A 23,246-nucleotide genomic window follows, 5' to 3' on the forward strand; every position below is an offset into this window, starting at 1 on the left:
AAAACTTTTCATTACATATTGATCCTCAAGAGTTTTAAACACATGTTGTAGTAATGTTAAGGTTTTTAAATACATGTTTGTAATGAAATTTTAATATCGGCACCATTAAAAATTAATACACTTTAATATACATACAGTATTTCCATTGCAACTAAACTTATTGACAAATTCCAAGACAATGTTTATATATATATATATATATATATATATATATATATATATATATATATATATATATATATATATATATATATATATATATATATATATATATATATATATATAATATATAATATATAATATATATATAATATATAATATATAAATATATATATATATATATATATATATATATATACAGTGGACCCCCGCTTAACGATCACCTCCAAATGCGACCAATTATGTAAGTGTATTTATGTAAGTGCGTTTGTACGTGTATGTTTGGCGGTCTGAAATGGACTAATCTACTTCACAATATTTCTTATGGGAACAAATTCGGTCAGTACTGGCACCTGAATATACTTCTGGAGTGAAAAAATATCGTTAACCGGGGGTCCACTGTATATATATATATATATATTATACGCACCTTGCTGGTAGCTGACGCTGTTATTTCTCAACATACACTGTCTCAAAAACTTTATTAAATAGTACATACCTTCAGTAATATTCACAATAAATTATGCTTTGTGTAACCTGGCTTAACTGGGTTGAGTACACAAGCCACGCAAGAGGATGGAATTCCGACAGGATGAGCCGTGTTGAGAGGCTTTGGGTGCCAGAGGTGCCTCCAAGCACTGCCAAAGTTGACACGCTAACATGCTACAGCTCTCAGGTGTGACTATAATGCCAGCTGTGTCTCAACATCTACCTAATTACAGCACGAGGGAGGTTCGATCCCTCTGTACATATTTGTGAACATCGTGAAGGTTATGAATTTGAAAGGGACACCCGTACATAAGTTAGGCCCGTCCACCTTCCATGGGAACACATTTGGTCTGTTTTACACCGTAACTTTCCAGGCTTTACCAAAATAAATCACATTTAGAAACTCCCTTTAATCACCATGCGAACCAGGCATCTTTCCCACCTCTTTCCCTTCGCTAGGTCGCACGTCCATTCACTCGCAGATTTGATTGTTGGTTTGTAACACTTGTAACTATAAACAACGTCCTTTCAGAAAGCCAACCCTGACAGTTAAACACTGCAGTAGATCTGACCTAAAAATTACTGCCAGCTATATACGGATTCACTTAAAAATGAAAGTGACGATTGGAGCAAGGAACAAAGTAGCTACTGGAGCCACAGGATGCCCCCGGTTGTTTACAGCTTAGGACCAGAAATTCAAGAAGCAGTGGAGGTTGTACGTCGCCGACGACGATGACGACGATGTGATCGGCGCTGTGATTTATGTCGCCCTTGCTGCTGCTGCTGCTGCTGCTGCTGCTGCTGCTGCTGTTGCTGCTGCTGTTGCTGCTGCTGTTGCTGTTTCTGATGCTTCTGCCCCTGCAACTGCTGCTTCTGGTCTTTCTGCTTTCGCTGCAACTTTTGCTGATGAGATTGCTGCTGTTTGTGGCCGCCAGCAGACACGGAGAGACTACGTTCCTCACAGGGGTGAACCTGAGCGCTCAAGACCTCTGCTTTCGGTGAAGCTGGACTCGCGATAAGTGGGTCGAATGCTATGGGACTGGTGTCATCTTGGGAAGTGAGAGACCAGGAAGGTGGCTGGACCTGGAAGCTGGATGCCTCCAGGTCTGTTACTGGTCCCGCAGAGAGGTAATGCTGAGAGGCATCACCACTAGAGGTGAAGATCGAGGAGGTAGTTGGCCAGTCTGGCTGCGGAGACATGGCTACGACATCCTCACTCTGGAGGCAGGAGAGAGCCGGATGTCAGACCTCCGTGGAAGACTTTGGCCGGGACTTGCCACGTCGCCTGGCCAGCGCTGAGGCAGCAACAGGGCCGAGGTTGGGTGCTCGGGGAGAGTGATTGATGGCTCTGCAATGAACACCTCTGGTTATAAAAACGTAAAGACGACTACCCTATAACCATTTTCCTTAAGAGAGAACAAAAATGACAATACCGTGACTGGAACAATACACAAATAACCCGTACATAGGAGAGACAGGCTCATGACGCCATTTCGGTCCAACTTGGACTATTCACAAGTCACACGGAAACGTCATTTTAAGCTTCTCTCATTTATGTGCGGGTTATTTGTGTATCCTCAGAGAAACTATAGCAAAATTATATCAGTTATCCATGAAGCCGGATATTAACAGCCAAGATAAGCCACAACCGTTAATAAGCCAATTTCCATGCAGAGCAACACAGCAAAGCCACTAGAAGCACTCTTCGCACAACTAACTTTGATTTAAAGACAGGTGAGCAAACACTACGAATCTTAAGACAACGTTTCGGTCCTGGGACCTTGATCACTTCTAACACAGAGAGAACTTAAATGCTTAACAATTCGGAGACAGCCGCGATTATTTACATCATCGGTCAGTCCACAGTAGGATGCAGAGTTTGCATATTCCAATCCTGCTGTGGACTGAGAAGTTATGTTTACAGAGGTTAAAAATGTGTTAGGAGTGATCAAAGTCTCAGGACTGAAACGTGTTTCCTAATAAATATGTCCTGGTGTTTGTTCACGTTCTTTAAACCAACTTCTCGGTATCTGTTACCAAGAGTTTACACCAGAACATACGTTACCAAAGATCTAAACAGCTGTTTACCAGGTACCGGGAAAGGCTAATACCGCAGCGTATTTCTTCATAACTAATGTTATGTTAGTTTTGCGTTTTATTAAGAGATACCTGATTTGTGTCATTCATTATACGGGTTGGTAAAGGCACAAGTCCTCTCTCCCACAAGCGTGTAGTGTGGAAACTGTGTGTACTTACCTAGATGAGTCTGTGAGGGTCGAGACTCAGCTCCGCTGTGTGTGTGTGTGTGTGTGTGTGTGTGTGTGTGTGTGTGTGTGTGTGTGTGTGTGTGTGTGTGTGTGTGTGTGTGTGTGTGTGTGTGGGGTGTGTGTGTGTATGTTTGTGTATGTGTGCATAAAACTACTTAGCATTATTATTATTATAATCAAGGGGGAAGCGCTAAACCCGGAGGATTATACAGCAAACTACTTAGCAAAGAAAGGTAGATATGCAATAGAGGTTAAAATACCTGTAGGTGGCGGTGATGGCGCCCTTGACGAGAGAGGCATCCTGCAGGAGCAGCCTCAGGTTGGGTAGTGCCTCCCGGTGTAGCAACCAAGGATGGTTGGCTACCTGGGCTGCCGTCAACCTCTGCCCTGGGTCCAGGTGTAACATCTGCGTCACCAGATCCTGAAACAACAAAACCACACATCTTTACCAGTTTTATGGACCAGTTTTATGTAAAAAGGAAGGGTGCCAGGGGCACAATAAGGAAACACTGCATCAATATTCGTGGCCCCAAGATAATATTCATCTTACCAGAAGATACAAGACTGGAATAACTGAAAAAGTCTTCCAGAAGAAACTGGACAAGTATCTTCACCAGGGGCTAGATCAACCAGGTTGTGATGGATATGTGGGGCAGCAGACCACCAACAGCAACAGCCTGGTTGACCTGGCAAACACCAGACTAGAGTAGTAAGACTCGAAACTCATCAAAAGTGTTCTCCTTAAGTCTTCATGTGTATTCTTCAGGTTTTATGTGACCTACTAATTATACTCACTGGCCTGGGGTTTTATGTGACCTACAACTACGCTCAGTGGTTAGCGCACTGGCCTGGGGTTTTATGTGACCTACAACTACGCTCAGTGGTTAGCGCACTGGCCTGGGGTTTTATGTGACCTACAACTACGCTCAGTGGTTAGCGCACTGGCCTGGGGTTTTATGTGACCTACAACTACGCTCAGTGGTTAGCGCACTGGCCTGGGGTTTTATGTGACCTACAACTACGCTCAGTGGTTAGCGCACTGGCCTGGGGTTTTATGTGACCTACAACTACGCTCAGTGGTTAGCGCACTGGCCTGGGGTTTTATGTGACCTACAACTACGCTCAGTGGTTAGCGCACTGGCCTGGGGTTTTATGGAACCTACAACTACGCTCAGTGGTTAGCGCACTGGCCTGGGGTTTTATGGAACCTACAACTACGCTCAGTGGTTAGCGCACTGGCCTGGGGGGGCTCAGTTTAGCGCATGTGACCTACAACTACGCTCAGTGGTTAGCGCACTGGCCTGGGGTTTTATGTGACCTACAACTACGCTCAGTGGTTAGCGCACTGGCCTGGGGCTTTTATGGAACCTACAACTACGCTCAGTGGTTAGCGCACTGGCCTGGGGTTTTATGTGACCTACAACTACGCTCAGTGGTTAGCGCACTGGCCTGGGGTTTTATGTGACCTACAACTACGCTCAGTGGTTAGCGCACTGGCCTGGGGTTTTATGTGACCTACAACTACGCTCAGTGGTTAGCGCACTGGCCTGGGGTTTTATGTGACCTACAACTACGCTCAGTGGTTAACGCACTGGCCTGGGGTTTTATGTAACCTACAACTACGCTCAGTGGTTAACGCACTGGCCTGGGGTTTTATGTAACCTACAACTATGCTCAGTGGTTAGCGCACTGGCCTGGGGTTTTATGGAACCTACAACTACACTCAGTGGTTAGCGCACTGGCCTGGGGTTTTATGGAACCTACAACTACACTCAGTGGTTAGCGCACTGGCCTGGGGTTTTATGGAACCTACAACTACACTCAGTGGTTAGCGCACTGGCCTGGGGTTTTATGGAACCTACAACTACACTCAGTGGTTAGCGCACTGGCCTGGGGTTTTATGGAACCTACAACTACACTCAGTGGTTAGCGCACTGGCCTGGGGTTTTATGGAACCTACAACTACACTCAGTGGTTAGCGCACTGGCCTGGGGTTTTATGGAACCTACAACTACACTCAGTGGTTAGCGCACTGGCCTGGGGTTTTATGGAACCTACAACTACACTCAGTGGTTAGCGCACTGGCCTGGGGTTTTATGGAACCTACAACTACACTCAGTGGTTAGCGCACTGGCCTGGGGTTTTATGGAACCTACAACTACGCTCAGTGGTTAGCGCACTGGCCTGGGGTTTTATGGAACCTACAACTACGCTCAGTGGTTAGCGCACTGGCCTGGGGTTTTATGGAACCTACAACTACGCTCAGTGGTTAGCGCACTGGCCTGGGGTTTTATGAATCACTAGGAGATAAACCCGTTCTGTGGTTTATCTTCACTTTAGGTAGATTTAGAATAGGTTACACAAAATTTTAGGCAAATGGACACAGATGAAATACTGTGACTTTTTTTTTTATTGCGGCAACGTTTCGCTCGCACAGGAGCTTTGACAAAGGTTACATAAATGTTTGAGGGGGAAAGGGAGGATGGGGTGGATTTGAGGAGGACCTGCCAAGCATGGGCCAGTCAGTGAAAAGAGACACTTGCGTACAGTGCAGGACATTTAGCACAGGAAACGTTTCGCCACATAGTGACTTCTTCAGTCCTATACGAAGAGAAATGGTGATGATCAGGAGTTTGAGGTAATCAGTCCCTCAGCCTGGAGTCAACTCCAGGCTGAGGGACTGACCACCTCAGATACTGTTGCACGTGTGCCGAGGTATCTTCAGTGTACTGTACACACATGGAGGAATCAGTCTCTCTCTGAAGTTAATTATTTTAGATATTAAAGTATTCTTGACTGGTGATAGAGAGATGATCCGCAGACTTAATTACTGTAGTACACTTGACAGACCTAAGTCTAATACATCACCCGATCACAACAATCCTGCCTCGTTGCCTTTATAGTCAATGTTGAGTGACCTACAATGGTAAAGGAAGCCTTTGATGCTTAGGAATGGTGGTGGTGGTTTGTGGCTGTGGTGGTGACTACTGCTGGTGGTGATCATTGGAGGTTACAGGGGTTGAGAAGTGCAAGACAGCACTAACACTCAGGAACTAACAATCACCAGTCTGCTACAACACACTTAACCTTTCCACCTTACCACACACACATTTGCTAGGCAGAGCAAAAGACCAGACGAGAGGGAGGAGGGGCAGGGGAAGGAGGGAGGAGGGGCAGGGGAAGGAGGGAGGAGGGGCAGGGGAAGGAGGGAGGGAGCTAGGAGTTAAGGGGATCAAGGGAGAGACGGTATAATCAAGCGCAAGCCATCTAGTGAACAACCACTGTCTTTACCACGTATAAAACGTGTACATTTTGCACACGTTTTATACCTGTATTTCTCCCCACTAAACCTTCCCTGCCAGACGTAACGCGCCAGTTCTTAACTTCCTTCTTTCATGTTTAATTATGTTTTTTTTTAATGCAAATATATATATGTTACCTTCTAGGAATTACCATCACAATTCTAGCTGTTCCTGATCAGCCGGGTTATGGTTGGCACGTTGGACTGCGTGAGGCCAGCAGCAACAGCCTGGCTGATCAAATCTTGATCTTTCAGAAGGCTTGGTCTGGGACCAGGCTACGGGGAGGCGCTAACCCCCGTCCCCAAGTTTCCTACTCTAACCTAAAACTCCCCTAGTGTTGAACGTTCAGAAAATAACGCTGGATAATGAGTTGTCACAGAAATATTGTAGAATGTGCAAGACCACTGAAGAATGAGTGAATGAACATTGAAGAATGAGTGTAGTACGTGAAGGAGGAGGACAGTATCCACCCGCAGGCCAGAGCGAGAGTTTAAAAATCACCCAGCACTGTGTAACACTGCTTCCCCAGGCAGCCTACCTGCATGTAACCAAGCAAGCAGTGTAAACGAACACACACACACACACACACACACACACACACACACACACACACACACAGTTTTTAGAGTAGGTATGACAGTGCTCAACAGGTCGGAAGTACAGCAATTCCTCTCAAAAACATTAAGAGGAGAGTCCAGGAGCCACGACTCAACCTTCAACCCAAGTAGATGCATGCACATTACGTGTACACACACACACACACACACACACACACACACACACACACCTCTTACTTATATACTCCGAATACAATCATATAATTATTATATTAGACAAATTTTTTTATTTAAGTGTCAGATATTTTGTTTTACAATTAAGCTGGCAAACATGGCTATGTATTTGTGTGTTTTTCATTTGGCAAAGTAATGTTATCCTGGTGGCTTACCATGAATGTTCTGAGGCTTACCTGGCTTTACCAGTCTTACCTCTCACTACACCAGCCACAAAATACTCACAGCTACCACATAGACGCTAGCGCATACTCTCTCCCACGTACAACACTACTAAACACAAACCACGTACAACACTACTCAACACAAAACACACCACGTACAACACTACACTACACAACACACACCACGTACAACACTACTCAACACAACACACACCACGTACAACACTACTAAACACAAAACACACCACGTACAACACTACTAAACACAAAACACACCACGTACAACACTACACTACACAAAACACGCCACGTACAACACTACACTACACAAAACACACCACGTACAACACTACACTACACAAAACACGCCACGTACAACACTACACTACACAAAACACACCACGTACAACACTACTAAACACAAAACACACCACGTACAACACTACACTACACAAAACACACCACGTACAACACTACTAAACACAAAACACACCACGTACAACACTACACTACACAAAACACACCACGTACAACACTACTAAACACAAAACACACCACGTACAACACTACACTACACAAAACACACCACGTACAACACTATTAAACACAAAACACACCACGTACAACACTACACTACACAAAACACGCCACGTACAACACTACACTACACAAAACACACCACGTACAACACTACACTACACAAAACACACCACGTACAACACTACTAAACACAAAACACACCACGTACAACACTACTAAACACAAAACACACCACGTACAACACTACTAAACACAAAACACACCACGTACAACACTACAGTACACAAAACACACCACGTACAACACTACTAAACACAAAACACACCACGTACAACACTACACTACACAAAACACGCCACGTACAACACTACACTACACAAAACACACCACGTACAACACTACACTACACAAAACACACCACGTACAACACTACTAAACACAAAACACGCCACGTACAACACTACACTACACAAAACACGCCACGTACAACACTACACTACACAAAACACGCCACGTACAACACTACACAACACAAAACACGCCACGTACAACACTACACAAAACACACCACGTACAACACTACACAAAACACGCCACGTACAACACTACACAAAACACGCCACGTACAACACTACACAAAACACGCCACGTACAACACTACACAAAACACGCCACGTACAACACTACACAAAACACGCCACGTACAACACTACACAAAACACACCACGTACAACACTACACTACACAAAACACGCCACGTACAACACTACTCAACACAAAACACACCACGTACAACACTACACAAAACACACCACGTACAACACTACACTACACAAAACACGCCACGTACAACACTACACAAAACACGCCACGTACAACACTACACAAAACACACCACGTACAACACTACACTACACAAAACACGCCACGTACAACACTACTCAACACAAAACACACCACGTACAACACTACACTACACAAAACACGCCACGTACAACACTACACAAAACACGCCACGTACAACACTACACAAAACACACCACGTACAACACTACACTACACAAAACACGCCACGTACAACACTACTCAACACAAAACACACCACGTACAACACTACACAAAACACACCACGTACAACACTACACTACACAAAACACACCACGTACAACACTACTCAACACAAAACACACCACGTACAACACTACACTACACAAAACACACCACGTACAACACTCCACTACACAAAACACACCACGTACAACACTACTCAACACAAAACACACCACGTACAACACTACACTACACAAAACACGCCACGTACAACACTACACAAAACACACCACGTACAACACTACACAAAACACACCACGTACAACACTACACTACACAAAACACACCACGTACAACACTACTCAACACAAAACACACCACGTACAACACTACACTACACAAAACACACCACGTACAACACTACACTACACAAAACACACCACGTACAACACTACACTACACAAAACACACCACGTACAACACTACTCAACACAAAACACACCACGTACAACACTACACTACACAAAACACACCACGTACAACACTACACTACACAAAACACACCACGTACAACACTACACTACACAAAACACACCACGTACAACACTACTCAACACAAAACACACCACGTACAACACTACACTACACAAAACACGCCACGTACAACACTACACAAAACACACCACGTACAACACTACACAAAACACACCACGTACAACACTACACAAAACACACCACGTACAACACTACACAAAACACACCACGTACAACACTACACAAAACACACCACGTACAACACTACACAAAACACACCACGTACAACACTACACTACAAAAAAACACGCCACGTACAACACTACTCAACACAAAACACACCACGTACAACACTACACAAAACACACCACGTACAACACTACACTACACAAAACACACCACGTACAACACTACACAAAACACACCACGTACAACACTACACAAAACACACCACGTACAACACTACACTACACAAAACACACCACGTACAACACTACACAAAACACACCACGTACAACACTACACTACACAAAACACACCACGTACAACACTACACAAAACACACCACGTACAACACTACACAAAACACACCACGTACAACACTACACTACACAAAACACACCACGTACAACACTACACAAAACACACCACGTACAACACTACACAAAACACACCACGTACAACACTACTCAACACAACACAAAACACACCACGTACAACACTACACAAAACACACCACGTACAACACTACACTACACAAAACACGCCACGTACAACACTACTCAACACAAAACACACCACGTACAACACTACTCAACACAAAACACACCACGTACAACACTACACAAAACACACCACGTACAACACTACACTACACAAAACACACCACGTACAACACTACACAAAACACACCACGTACAACACTACACTACACAAAACACAGCACGTACACACTACACAACACAAAACACACCACGTACAACACTACTCAACACAACACAAAACACAACACGTACACACAACATAAAATACAACACGTACACATAACAAAACAACACAGCACGTACACAAAACACTACACAACACAAAACACAACACATACACACGATACTGCACAACACAGCACCAAACACAACACAGCACGTACACACAATACTACACAAAACACAACACGTACACACAAAATACAACACGTACACACACAAAGAACAACACGTACACACACACACAAAAAACACAACATGTACACACACAAAAAACACAATACATGGAATATACTTGGAGAGAGTTTAAGGGGTCAACACCCCCGCGGCCCGGTCTGTGACCACACACACACACACACACACACACACACACACACACACACACACACACACACACACACAAAACACAACATGTACACACAAAAAAACAATACATGGAATATACTTGGAGAGAATTTAAGGGGTCAACACCCCCGCGGCCCGGTCTGTGACCACACACACACACACACACACACACACACACACACACACACACACACACACACACACAACAAGGACAGAAGAACAAGGAGTGACAATGATATATACAATGCTAAGAGGAAGACATACATTAGACAGGGAGAGATTGTTCCATAAGCTGGAACCAACTACAAGAGAATACAGCTGAAAGTTAAACACACATGAGTCATAGGGATAGTAAAAAGTATTTTTTTTAAATCTTAAGAGTGCTCATAAAGTGGAACGACCTAGACAGTGAAGCTTAAGAAGCAGCGTCCTTACATAGCTTTATGAATTGTAAAGGACCTGCCTAGTATGGGCCAACAGGCCTCCTGCAGTGTGCCTCCTTTCTTATGTTCTTATGATGATATATGGTAGGATTGTGCAGCTCGGAAAGACAAACCAGTAGCGATCAGCGGAGAGGTGGGACCAGGAGCTGAGACTCCACCTACCTACCCGTGTAGAACACACCAACCTGACCAAGCACTACTTAGTAACTTTGACAAGATTCAAAGCAATACACGCAAGGTACTACAAACCTCAAAACTGAGGACAGTGGAAGCGAGCACACGTACGTAGTGGAGACACGAGTACAACATACATGATACTCACAGTAACTTTAAACTGCTCTAAGTACACACTACAAGAACATGGAATTTAAAATCCAGGACCAGGAAAAGACAGATACATAAATAACCAGCACATAGGAAAGAGGGGCTTACGGAGGCTCCGTAGCCTGGTGGCAAAGCTCTCGCTTCACACGATGAAGGTTTGGGCTCGATTCCCGGCAAGGGTGGAAATATTGGGCGTGTTTCTTTACACCGGTTATCCATATTCACCCATCAGTAATAATAGGTACCTGGGTGTTAGTGGACTGGTGTGGGTCACATCCTGGGACAAAACTGACCTAATTTGCGGGAAATGCTCAGCATAACAAGGTACTTTCTATATAGTAGTATGTTACTGATGTCAGCTATGGTCTGTATACCTTGTACGTGTACTTGTATACCTTGTACATGTGCTTGTATACCTTGTACATGTACTTGTATGCCTTGTACATGTACTTGTATACCTTGTACATGTACTTGTATACCTTGTACATGTACTTGTATACCTTGTACATGTACTTGTATACCTTGTACATGTGCTTGTATACCTTGTACATGTACTTGTATGCCTTGTACATGTACTTATATACCATGTACATGTACTTATATACCATGTACATGTACTTGTATACCTTGTACATGTACTTATATACCATGTACATGTACTTGTATACCTTGTACATGTACTTGTATGCCTTGTACATGTACTTGTATACCTTGTACATGTACTTGTATACCTTGTACATGTACTTGTATACCTTGTACATGTACTTGTAGTAATAAAAATTATATTATTATTACGATGACGTTTGGGTCCCACTTGAACCATTTTACAAGTCAGACCAACATAGTGAGGGAGCCAGTATATATAGTCGAGGAGAGGGACGGGACCAAGAGAGGAAGAAAAAGTACCAGATTGGTAGTGAAAATATTAGTACCACTATTACTGCATTCACTAGCAGTCTTACCACCTCTTTTCCTATTCTTGTGGTCCCGTCCCTGTGTCCGCATCGACTATACCGGCTCCCTCGCTATATTGGCGTGACTTGTAATTATTACAATCATGGGGGAGCGCTAAAACCGTAGGATTATACAGCGCTTGTGGGGGGGGATAGTGGAAGGTATTCAGACTCAATTCAGAGGAAGTGGATCACATATCCAATTCCCTAGATCAAGAGCCCCTCACCAGAGTCAAGGAACCTCACTTAAAGTATAATAAATTATAATGATGCACTGTGGGAATTATATTCCATACACAGCTTCAAGAATACGTACGGCAGGACTCAAATAAGCAGAAGCCGGAAATGCTCGTCAAGCAACTTTTAGAAGGTGGTTACACGAGATTATGAAGGAACCTTGAAGCAACCCCCTCTCCAACAAAGCAAGAGGGTACACCTCTGAAATCCCGCACTACAACAACCACCACACTACCAACAACCACCACACTACCAACAACCACACTACCAACAACCACACTACCAACAACCACCACACTACCAACAACCACCACACTACCAACAACCACCACACTACCAACAACCACACTACCAACAACCACCACACTACCAACAACCACCACACTACCAACAACCACCACACTACCAACAACCACCACACTACCAACAACCACCACACTACCAACAACCACCACACTACCAACAACCACCACACTACCAACAACCACCACACTACCAACAACCACACTACCAACAACCACCACACTACCAACAACCACCACACTACCAACAACCACCACACAACCAACAACCACCACACAACCAACAACCACCACACTACCAACAACCACCACACAACCAACAACCACCACACTACCAACAACCACCACACTACCAACAACCACCACACTACCAACAACCACACTACCAACAACCACCACACTACCAACAACCACCACACTACCAACAACCACCACACTACCAACAACCACACTACCAACAACCACCACACTACCAACAACCACCACACTACCAACAACCACCACACTACCAACAACCACCACACTACCAACAACCACCACACTACCAACAACCACCACACTACCAACAACCACCACACTACCAACAACCACCACACTACCAACAACCACACTACCAACAACCACCACACTACCAACAACCACCACACTACCAACAACCACCACACTACCAACAACCACCACACTACCAACAACCACCACACTACCAACAACCACCACACTACCAACAACCACCACACTACCAACAACCACCACACTACCAACAACCACCACACTACCAACAACCACCACACAACCAACAACCACCACACAACCAACAACCACCACACTACCAACAACCACCACACAACCAACAACCACCACACTACCAACAACCACCACACTACCAACAACCACCACACTACCAACAACCACCACACTACCAACAACCACCACACTACCAACAACCACCACACTACCAACAACCACCACACTACCAACAACCACCACACTACCAACAACCACCACACAACCAACAACCACCACACTACCAACAACCACCACACTACCAACAACCACCACACTACCAACAACCACCACACTACCAACAACCACCACACTACCAACAACCACACTAATAATTCCCACAAGTTACCGACACAAAGCTCCAGCTCCCTCAGAATCGTACAAAGGCAGAAAGAGATCGTAATTACATCACATACAGATGAGAACACAAACAAAACCCGGTATTTAAACGAAACATAAAAGATGGCAGCCCAGCTCTCATGGCAATTAGGGAAACAGAGTTAACTGATGTAATTACGAATGCAATATTCCCCAGAGGATATTGCATAAAGAGACGAGAGAGAGAGAGAGAGAGAGAGAGAGAGAGAGAGAGAGAGAGAGAGAGAGAGAGAGAGAGAGAGAGAGAGAGAGAGAGAGAGAGAGAGAGAGAGAGAGAGAGAGAGAGAGAGAGAGAGAGAGAGAGAGAGAGAGGGAGAGAGAGAGAGAGAGAGAGAGAGAGAGAGAGAAAGAGAGAGAGAGAGAGAGAGAGAGAGAGAGAGAGAGAGAGAGGGAGAGAGAGAGAGAGAGAGAGAGAGAGAGAGAGAGGAGGAACAGACTCCTGATCAAACAACAAAGTGAGGTTCAAGAAATGTCAGCTTCACGCTGCAATGAATTTCTCAACTGTATCATTACAATTCTGACTGGGGACTGATTACCTCACCATCTACAGTCCTCTTGTATAATCTCTGTTATGACTACGTCTTCAAATAAAAACAGACATGTTACACATATATCTAGTATCTAACAAGACTAAAAACCGACACTGGTGGTATTTATACACTGTTGCCCCCACCAGGGCAGTGCTGCCCAAACTGTGTTGCTGACGTACCTCCTCGATCTGATCTATTATCAACAACTGTACACAAACCACGGTACAGGTGAGGATTGAACTCGCGGCAAGTGAGTCGTGAAACTGTACACCTTTGTACTGATATGAAATATTGCTTTCTGTAAATGTCTTGAAAAAAATACCTACAGACAGAACAATATATTCGTAAATTTTGCAAGTATATAACGTGGATGTACACCTGTGTAAGATATATTATGGTCACAGTAAGAGTCTGGTGTATCCCTGTACACACACGTGACATTAATTAGGAAAACACTAAGAGGAGACATCAAGGAAAGTCTAGACGTGGTACTGGATATCCTGTAGAATTAGTCTGACATATGATTACTGGAATTCAACTCCGCCAAAAACAAGGTTACGAAAATTAGGGAAGGACAAAGAAGACCAGGAACGGAGTACAGGCTCTGTGGGAGAGAGGTCAAGAGCTGTAAATTTAATTAACGGAGGAGGACGTCGGAGTGAGTACACTACCGAACATATCTTCTGTGGGACACGTCAACCAGATAACCTCCGCTGCAAATGCGTGTCTGACAAATCTAATGCAGTGGTACCTCGGGATACGAACTTAATTCGTCCCAGAAGGCTGTTCGAGTGTCGATACCGAACGAATTTGTTCCCATAAGGAATAATGTAAATTAGATTAATCCGTTTCAGATCCCCAAAAATACACTTACAGAAATTGTTCGAGTTTGGAGGTGTTCGTATCCAGAGTTGCCACTGGATTAGCTTCATGGAATCTCAACAAAGATTCATTCACGACACTATACTGGACTAACGTCAGGGCTACTGTAGAGTTAGAGAGAGGGAGAGAGAGAGAGAGAGAGAGAGAGAGAGAGAGAGAGAGAGAGAGAGAGAGAGAGAGTAAATGGGTCTTCCATAGGCGTAAAACAAGAAAAACAAGGATTGTACAACTGGAAGTTCAAAACACAATCAGAGACATGTCAGGAAGCATATCTTCGTCCTCACTCATAAAATGGAATGACCTTGGATAGCAAAGTGGTAGAGACAGAATTATACACAGCTTCGACATTATGATGAGGCTTACCAAGCCAGGAAAATGAACTCGATACCGGGCCAGATAATAAAGGCAAAGCCAGGAGCGGAGACTTGACCCCTCCAACCATAAATAGACGAAGACAAATGGGTTAGTATTTCACACATACACACAGGCGACCAATGAAGATGCAGGGCCAGGAGCTATGGCTTGGCTTCTGCAACCACGATTAGGTGAGTATACACACAGGTGTGATAACTCCTGGAGCAGGGAGTAGACCCAGTAGCGACCAGTGAAGAGGCGGGACCAGGAGCTATAACTTGACCCCTGAAACTACAATTAGCCGAGTACACACACAGAGTAAGGAAATTAACACAAGATATAAATGATAAATGAGTTTAAAAAGATCACTACAGAAGGAACACCAAGGTTATCCTGCCTCGTTTCATTCCCCTTCTTCCTTTTTCCCTCCCCGTTTCTTGCGTCTCTTCCTCTTCCTGTTCTTCCTCTTCCCCCTTCCCCAAACACAGCACATAACCGCTATTTTGGCCCGGGTCTCCCCTAGCCAGGTGCGCACACACCTTAATTACTGACCCCCTCACGACAGGCCCAGTTAAAAATAGCCCCCCCCCTTACCCTCTAAGACCTCTCCGAGCGATGACCTTGACAAACCCGACCAAGAATACTCCCTACCAAGGTTGGTAGACAGTAACCATGCAACCATCCACCAGGGAGGTCAACAAGTAGTGAGAGCAACCATCCACCAGGGAGGTCAACAAGTAGTGAGTGAGAGCAACCATCCACCAGGGAGGTCAACAAGTAGTGAGTGAGAGCAACCATCCACCAGGGAGGTCAACAAGTAGTGAGAGCAACCATCCACCAGGGAGGTCAACAAGTAGTGAGTGAGAGCCACCATCCACCAGGGAGGTCAACAAGTAGTGAGTGAGAGCAACCATCCACCAGGGAGGTCAACAAGTAGTGAGTGAGAGCAACCATCCACCAGGGAGGTCAACAAGTAGTGAGTGAGAGCAACCATCCACCAGGGAGGTCAACAAGTAGTGAGTGAGAGCAACCATCCACCAGGGAGGTCAACAAGTAGTGAGTGAGAGCAACCATCCACCAGGGAGGTCAACAAGTAGTGAGTGAGAGCAACCATCCACCAGGGAGGTCAACAAGTAGTGAGTGAGAGCCACCATCCACCAGGGAGGTCAACAAGTAGTGAGAGCAACCATCCACCAGGGAGGTCAACAAGTAGTGAGTGAGAGCAACCATCCACCAGGGAGGTCAACAAGTAGTGAGTGAGAGCAACCATCCACCAGGGAGGTCAACAAGTAGTGAGTGAGAGCAACCATCCACCAGGGAGGTCAACAAGTAGTGAGTGAGAGCAACCATCCACCAGGGAGGTCAACAAGTAGTGAGAGCAACCATCCACCAGGGAGGTCAACAAGTAGTGAGAGCAACCATCCACCAGGGAGGTCAACAAGTAGTGAGTGAGAGCAACCATCTACCAGGGAGGTCAACAAGTAGTGAGTGAGAGCAACCATCTACCAGGGAGGTCAACAAGTAGTGAGAGCAACCATCCACCAGGGAGGTCACCAAGTAGTGAGAGCAACCATCTACCAGGGAGGTCAACAAGTAGTGAGTGAGAGCAACCATCCACCAGGGAGGTCAACAAGTAGTGAGAGCAACCATCTACCAGGGAGGTCAACAAGTAGTGAGAGCAACCATCCACCAGGGAGGTCAACAAGTAGTGAGTGAGAGCAACCATCCACCAGGGAGGTCAACAAGTAGTGAGTGAGAGCAACCATCCACCAGGGAGGTCAACAAGTAGTGAGAGCAACCATCCACCAGGGAGGTCAACAAGTAGTGAGAGCAACCATCCACCAGGGAGGTCAACAAGTAGTGAGTGAGAGCAACCATCCACCAGGGAGGTCAACAAGTAGTGAGTGAGAGCAACCATCTACCAGGGAGGTCAACAAGTAGTGAGTGAGAGCAACCATCCACCAGGGAGGTCAACAAGTAGTGAGAGCAACCATCCACCAGGGAGGTCAACAAGTAGTGAGTGAGAGCAACCATCTACCAGGGAGGTCAACAAGTAGTGAGAGCAACCATCCACCAGGGAGGTCAACAAGTAGTGAGTGAGAGCAACCATCTACCAGGGAGGTCAACAAGTAGTGAGAGCAACCATCTACCAGGGAGGTCAACAAGTAGTGAGAGCAACCATCCACCAGGGAGGTCAACAAGTAGTGAGTGAGAGCAACCATCTACCAGGGAGGTCAACAAGTAGTGAGTGAGAGCAACCATCCACCAGGGAGGTCAACAAGTAGTGAGTGAGAGCAACCATCCACCAGGGAGGTCACCAAGTAGTGAGAGCAACCATCCACCAGGGAGGTCACCAAGTAGTGAGAGCAACCATCTACCAGGGAGGTCAACAAGTAGTGAGAGCAACCATCCACCAGGGAGGTCAACAAGTAGTGAGTGAGAGCAACCATCCACCAGGGAGGTCACCAAGTAGTGAGAGCAACCATCCACCAGGGAGGTCACCAAGTAGTGAGAGCAACCATCCACCAGGGAGGTCAACAAGTAGTGAGAGCAACCATCCACCAGGGAGGTCAACAAGTAGTGAGAGCAACCATCCACCAGGGAGGTCAACAAGTAGTGAGAGCAACCATCCACCAGGGAGGTCACCAAGTAGTGAGAGCAACCATCCACCAGGGAGGTCACCAAGTAGTGAGAGCAACCATCCACCAGGGAGGTCACCAAGTAGTGAGAGCAACCATCCACCAGGGAGGTCAACAAGTAGTGAGAGCAACCATCCACCAGGGAGGTCACCAAGTAGTGAGAGCAACCATCCACCAGGGAGGTCACCAAGTAGTGAGAGCAACCATCCACCAGGGAGGTCACCAAGTAGTGAGAGCAACCATCCACCAGGGAGGTCACCAAGTAGTGAGAGCAACCATCCACCAGGGAGGTCACCAAGTAGTGAGAGCAACCATCCACCAGGGAGGTCAACAAGTAGTGAGAGCAACCATCCACCAGGGAGGTCACCAAGTAGTGAGAGCAACCATCCACCAGGGAGGTCACCAAGTAGTGAGTGAGAGCAACCATCCACCAGGGAGGTCACCAAGTAGTGAGAGCAACCATCCACCAGGGAGGTCACCAAGTAGTGAGTGAGAGCAACCATCCACCAGGGAGGTCACCAAGTAGTGAGAGCAACCATCCACCAGGGAGGTCAACAAGTAGTGAGAGCAACCATCCACCAGGGAGGTCACCAAGTAGTGAGAGCAACCATCCACCAGGGAGGTCACCAAGTAGTGAGAGCAACCATCCACCAGGGAGGTCACCAAGTAGTGAGTGAGAGCAACCATCCACCAGGGAGGTCACCAAGTAGTGAGAGCAACCATCCACCAGGGAGGTCAACAAGTAGTGAGAGCAACCATCCACCAGGGAGGTCACCAAGTAGTGAGAGCAACCATCCACCAGGGAGGTCACCAAGTAGTGAGAGCAACCATCCACCAGGGAGGTCAACAAGTAGTGAGTGAGAGCAACCATCCACCAGGGAGGTCAACAAGTAGTGAGAGCAACCATCTACCAGGGAGGTCAACAAGTAGTGAGTGAGAGCAACCATCCACCAGGGAGGTCAACAAGTAGTGAGAGCAACCATCCACCAGGGAGGTCAACAAGTAGTGAGAGCAACCATCCACCAGGGAGGTCAACAAGTAGTGAGTGAGAGCAACCATCCACCAGGGAGGTCAACAAGTAGTGAGTGAGAGCAACCATCCACCAGGGAGGTCAACAAGTAGTGAGAGCAACCATCCACCAGGGAGGTCAACAAGTAGTGAGTGAGAGCAACCATCCACCAGGGAGGTCAACAAGTAGTGAGTGAGAGCAACCATCCACCAGGGAGGTCAACAAGTAGTGAGTGAGAGCAACCATCCACCAGGGAGGTCAACAAGTAGTGAGTGAGAGCAACCATCCACCAGGGAGGTCAACAAGTAGTGAGTGAGAGCAACCATCCACCAGGGAGGTCAACAAGTAGTGAGTGAGAGCAACCATCCACCAGGGAGGTCAACAAGTAGTGAGTGAGAGCCACCATCCACCAGGGAGGTCAACAAGTAGTGAGTGAGAGCCACCATCCACCAGGGAGGTCAACAAGTAGTGAGTGAGAGCCACCATCCACCAGGGAGGTCAACAAGTAGTGAGTGAGAGCAACCATCTACCAGGGAGGTCAACAAGTAGTGAGTGAGAGCCACCATCCACCAGGGAGGTCAACAAGTAGTGAGTGAGAGCAACCATCCACCAGGGAGGTCAACAAGTAGTGAGTGAGAGCCACCATCCACCAGGGAGGTCAACAAGTAGTGAGTGAGAGCCACCATCCACCAGGGAGGTCAACAAGTAGTGAGTGAGAGCAACCATCTACCAGGGAGGTCAACAAGTAGTGAGTGAGAGCCACCATCCACCAGGGAGGTCAACAAGTAGTGAGTGAGAGCAACCATCTACCAGGGAGGTCAACAAGTAGTGAGTGAGAGCCACCATCCACCAGGGAGGTCAACAAGTAGTGAGTGAGAGCCACCATCCACCAGGGAGGTCACCAAGTAGTGAGTGAGAGCCACCATCCACCAGGGAGGTCAACAAGTAGTGAGTGAGAGCCACCATCCACCAGGGAGGTCAACAAGTAGTGAGTGAGAGCCACCATCCACCAGGGAGGTCACCAAGTAGTGAGAGCCACCATCCACCAGGGAGGTCAACAAGTAGTGAGTGAGAGCCACCATCCACCAGGGAGGTCACCAAGTAGTGAGTGAGAGCCACCATCCACCAGGGAGGTCAACAAGTAGTGAGTGAGAGCCACCATCCACCAGGGAGGTCAACAAGTAGTGAGTGAGAGCAACCATCCACCAGGGAGGTCAACAAGTAGTGAGAGCAACCATCCACCAGGGAGGTCACCAAGTAGTGAGAGCAACCATCTACCAGGGAGGTCAACAAGTAGTGAGTGAGAGCAACCATCCACCAGGGAGGTCAACAAGTAGTGAGAGCAACCATCCACCAGGGAGGTCAACAAGTAGTGAGAGCAACCATCCACCAGGGAGGTCAACAAGTAGTGAGTGAGAGCAACCATCCACCAGGGAGGTCAACAAGTAGTGAGAGCAACCATCCACCAGGGAGGTCAACAAGTAGTGAGTGAGAGCAACCATCCACCAGGGAGGTCAACAAGTAGTGAGAGCAACCATCCACCAGGGAGGTCAACAAGTAGTGAGTGAGAGCAACCATCCACCAGGGAGGTCACCAAGTAGTGAGAGCAACCATCTACCAGGGAGGTCAACAAGTAGTGAGTGAGAGCAACCATCCACCAAGGAGGTCAACAAGTAGTGAGTGAGAGCAACCATCCACCAGGGAGGTCACCAAGTAGTGAGAGCAACCATCTACCAGGGAGGTCAACAAGTAGTGAGTGAGAGCAACCATCCACCAGGGAGGTCAACAAGTAGTGAGAGCAACCATCCACCAGGGAGGTCAACAAGTAGTGAGTGAGAGCAACCATCTACCAGGGAGGTCAACAAGTAGTGAGTGAGAGCAACCATCTACCAGGGAGGTCACCAAGTAGTGAGAGCAACCATCCACCAGGGAGGTCAACAAGTAGTGAGAGCAACCATCTACCAGGGAGGTCACCAAGTAGTGAGAGCAACCATCCACCAGGGAGGTCACCAAGTAGTGAGAGCAACCATCCACCAGGGAGGTCACCAAGTAGTGAGAGCAACCATCCACCAGGGAGGTCACCAAGTAGTGAGAGCAACCATCCACCAGGGAGGTCAACAAGTAGTGAGAGCAACCATCTACCAGGGAGGTCAACAAGTAGTGAGTGAGAGCAACCATCCACCAGGGAGGTCAACAAGTAGTGAGTGAGAGCAACCATCCACCAGGGAGGTCAACAAGTAGTGAGAGCAACCATCCACCAGGGAGGTCAACAAGTAGTGAGTGAGAGCAACCATCCACCAGGGAGGTCAACAAGTAGTGAGAGCAACCATCCACCAGGGAGGTCAACAAGTAGTGAGTGAGAGCAACCATCCACCAGGGAGGTCAACAAGTAGTGAGAGCAACCATCCACCAGGGAGGTCAACAAGTAGTGAGAGCAACCATCCACCAGGGAGGTCAACAAGTAGTGAGAGCAACCATCCACCAGGGAGGTCACCAAGTAGTGAGAGCAACCATCCACCAGGGAGGTCACCAAGTAGTGAGAGCAACCATCCACCAGGGAGGTCAACAAGTAGTGAGAGCAACCATCCACCAGGGAGGTCAACAAGTAGTGAGTGAGAGCAACCATCCACCAGGGAGGTCAACAAGTAGTGAGAGCAACCATCCACCAGGGAGGTCACCAAGTAGTGAGAGCAACCATCCACCAGGGAGGTCAACAAGTAGTGAGTGAGAGCAACCATCCACCAGGGAGGTCAACAAGTAGTGAGTGAGAGCAACCATCCACCAGGGAGGTCAACAAGTAGTGAGAGCAACCATCCACCAGGGAGGTCAACAAGTAGTGAGTGAGAGCAACCATCCACCAGGGAGGTCAACAAGTAGTGAGTGAGAGCAACCATCTACCAGGGAGGTCAACAAGTAGTGAGTGAGAGCAACCATCCACCAGGGAGGTCAACAAGTAGTGAGAGCAACCATCCACCAGGGAGGTCAACAAGTAGTGAGTGAGAGCAACCATCCACCAGGGAGGTCAACAAGTAGTGAGTGAGAGCAACCATCCACCAGGGAGGTCAACAAGTAGTGAGTGAGAGCAACCATCCACCAGGGAGGTCAACAAGTAGTGAGAGCAACCATCCACCAGGGAGGTCAACCAGCAGAGAGAGAGAGAGAGAGAGAGAGAGAGAGAGAGAGAGAAATTAGAACCAACCATTCTGCCAGAAGAAAATGGTGAGTCGTTACACTTTCTTAAAGCTCTCCTCATTAAGGAATGAACCACTCAAGTGACTTGTTACCCTTTCTTGACGTCCTCATTAAGCAAGAAACACTAACACATCATCAAGAAACACTAACACATCACCATCAACGAAAGAACACTATCAAACATCCTTAAGGAAACAACACTATTAAATACACCATCACAGGAAAACATTGATGGTAGTCTTGTCACCACAGTTGTTGTATCAAGCTCCCCCATCTTCAGGTAGTCACCACAGTTGTTGTATCAAGCTTCCCCATCTTCAGGTAGTCACCACAGTTGTTGTATCAAGCTTCCCCATCTTCAGGTAGTCACTACAGTTGTTGTATCAAGCTTCCCCATCTTCAGGTAGTCACCACAGTTGTTGTATCAAGCTTCCCCATCTTCAGGTAGTCACCACAGTTGTTGTATCAAGCTCCCCCATCTTCAGGTAGTCACCACAGTTGTTGTATCAAGCTCCCCCATCTTCAGGTAGTCACCACAGTTGTTGTATCAAGCTCCCCCATCTTCAGGTAGTCACCACAGTTGTTGTATCAAGCTC

General features: G+C 46.7%; 1 protein-coding gene across 2 annotated transcripts in view; it reads right to left on the reverse strand.

The window, feature by feature from the left end:
• Positions 1 to 332: 332 nt before the first annotated feature.
• Positions 333 to 23,246, reverse strand: part of LOC128697195 (ribosomal protein S6 kinase alpha-2) — a 38,675-nt gene continuing 15,761 nt past the window's right edge. For both annotated transcript variants that reach the window (XM_053788748.2, XM_053788747.2), the window contains exons 2-3: positions 3,176 to 3,336; positions 333 to 1,996 (exon numbers count right to left, since the gene is read on the reverse strand). In XM_053788748.2, coding sequence (XP_053644723.1) covers positions 1,891 to 1,996; positions 3,176 to 3,336 — 267 coding nt within the window. In that variant the 3' untranslated portion in view covers positions 333 to 1,890. The remainder of the gene's footprint in view (positions 1,997 to 3,175; positions 3,337 to 23,246) is intronic.

This window comes from Cherax quadricarinatus, chromosome 89 (genome assembly GCF_038502225.1).
Source record: "Cherax quadricarinatus isolate ZL_2023a chromosome 89, ASM3850222v1, whole genome shotgun sequence".
In the NCBI taxonomy this organism is placed as follows: domain Eukaryota; kingdom Metazoa; phylum Arthropoda; class Malacostraca; order Decapoda; family Parastacidae; genus Cherax; species Cherax quadricarinatus.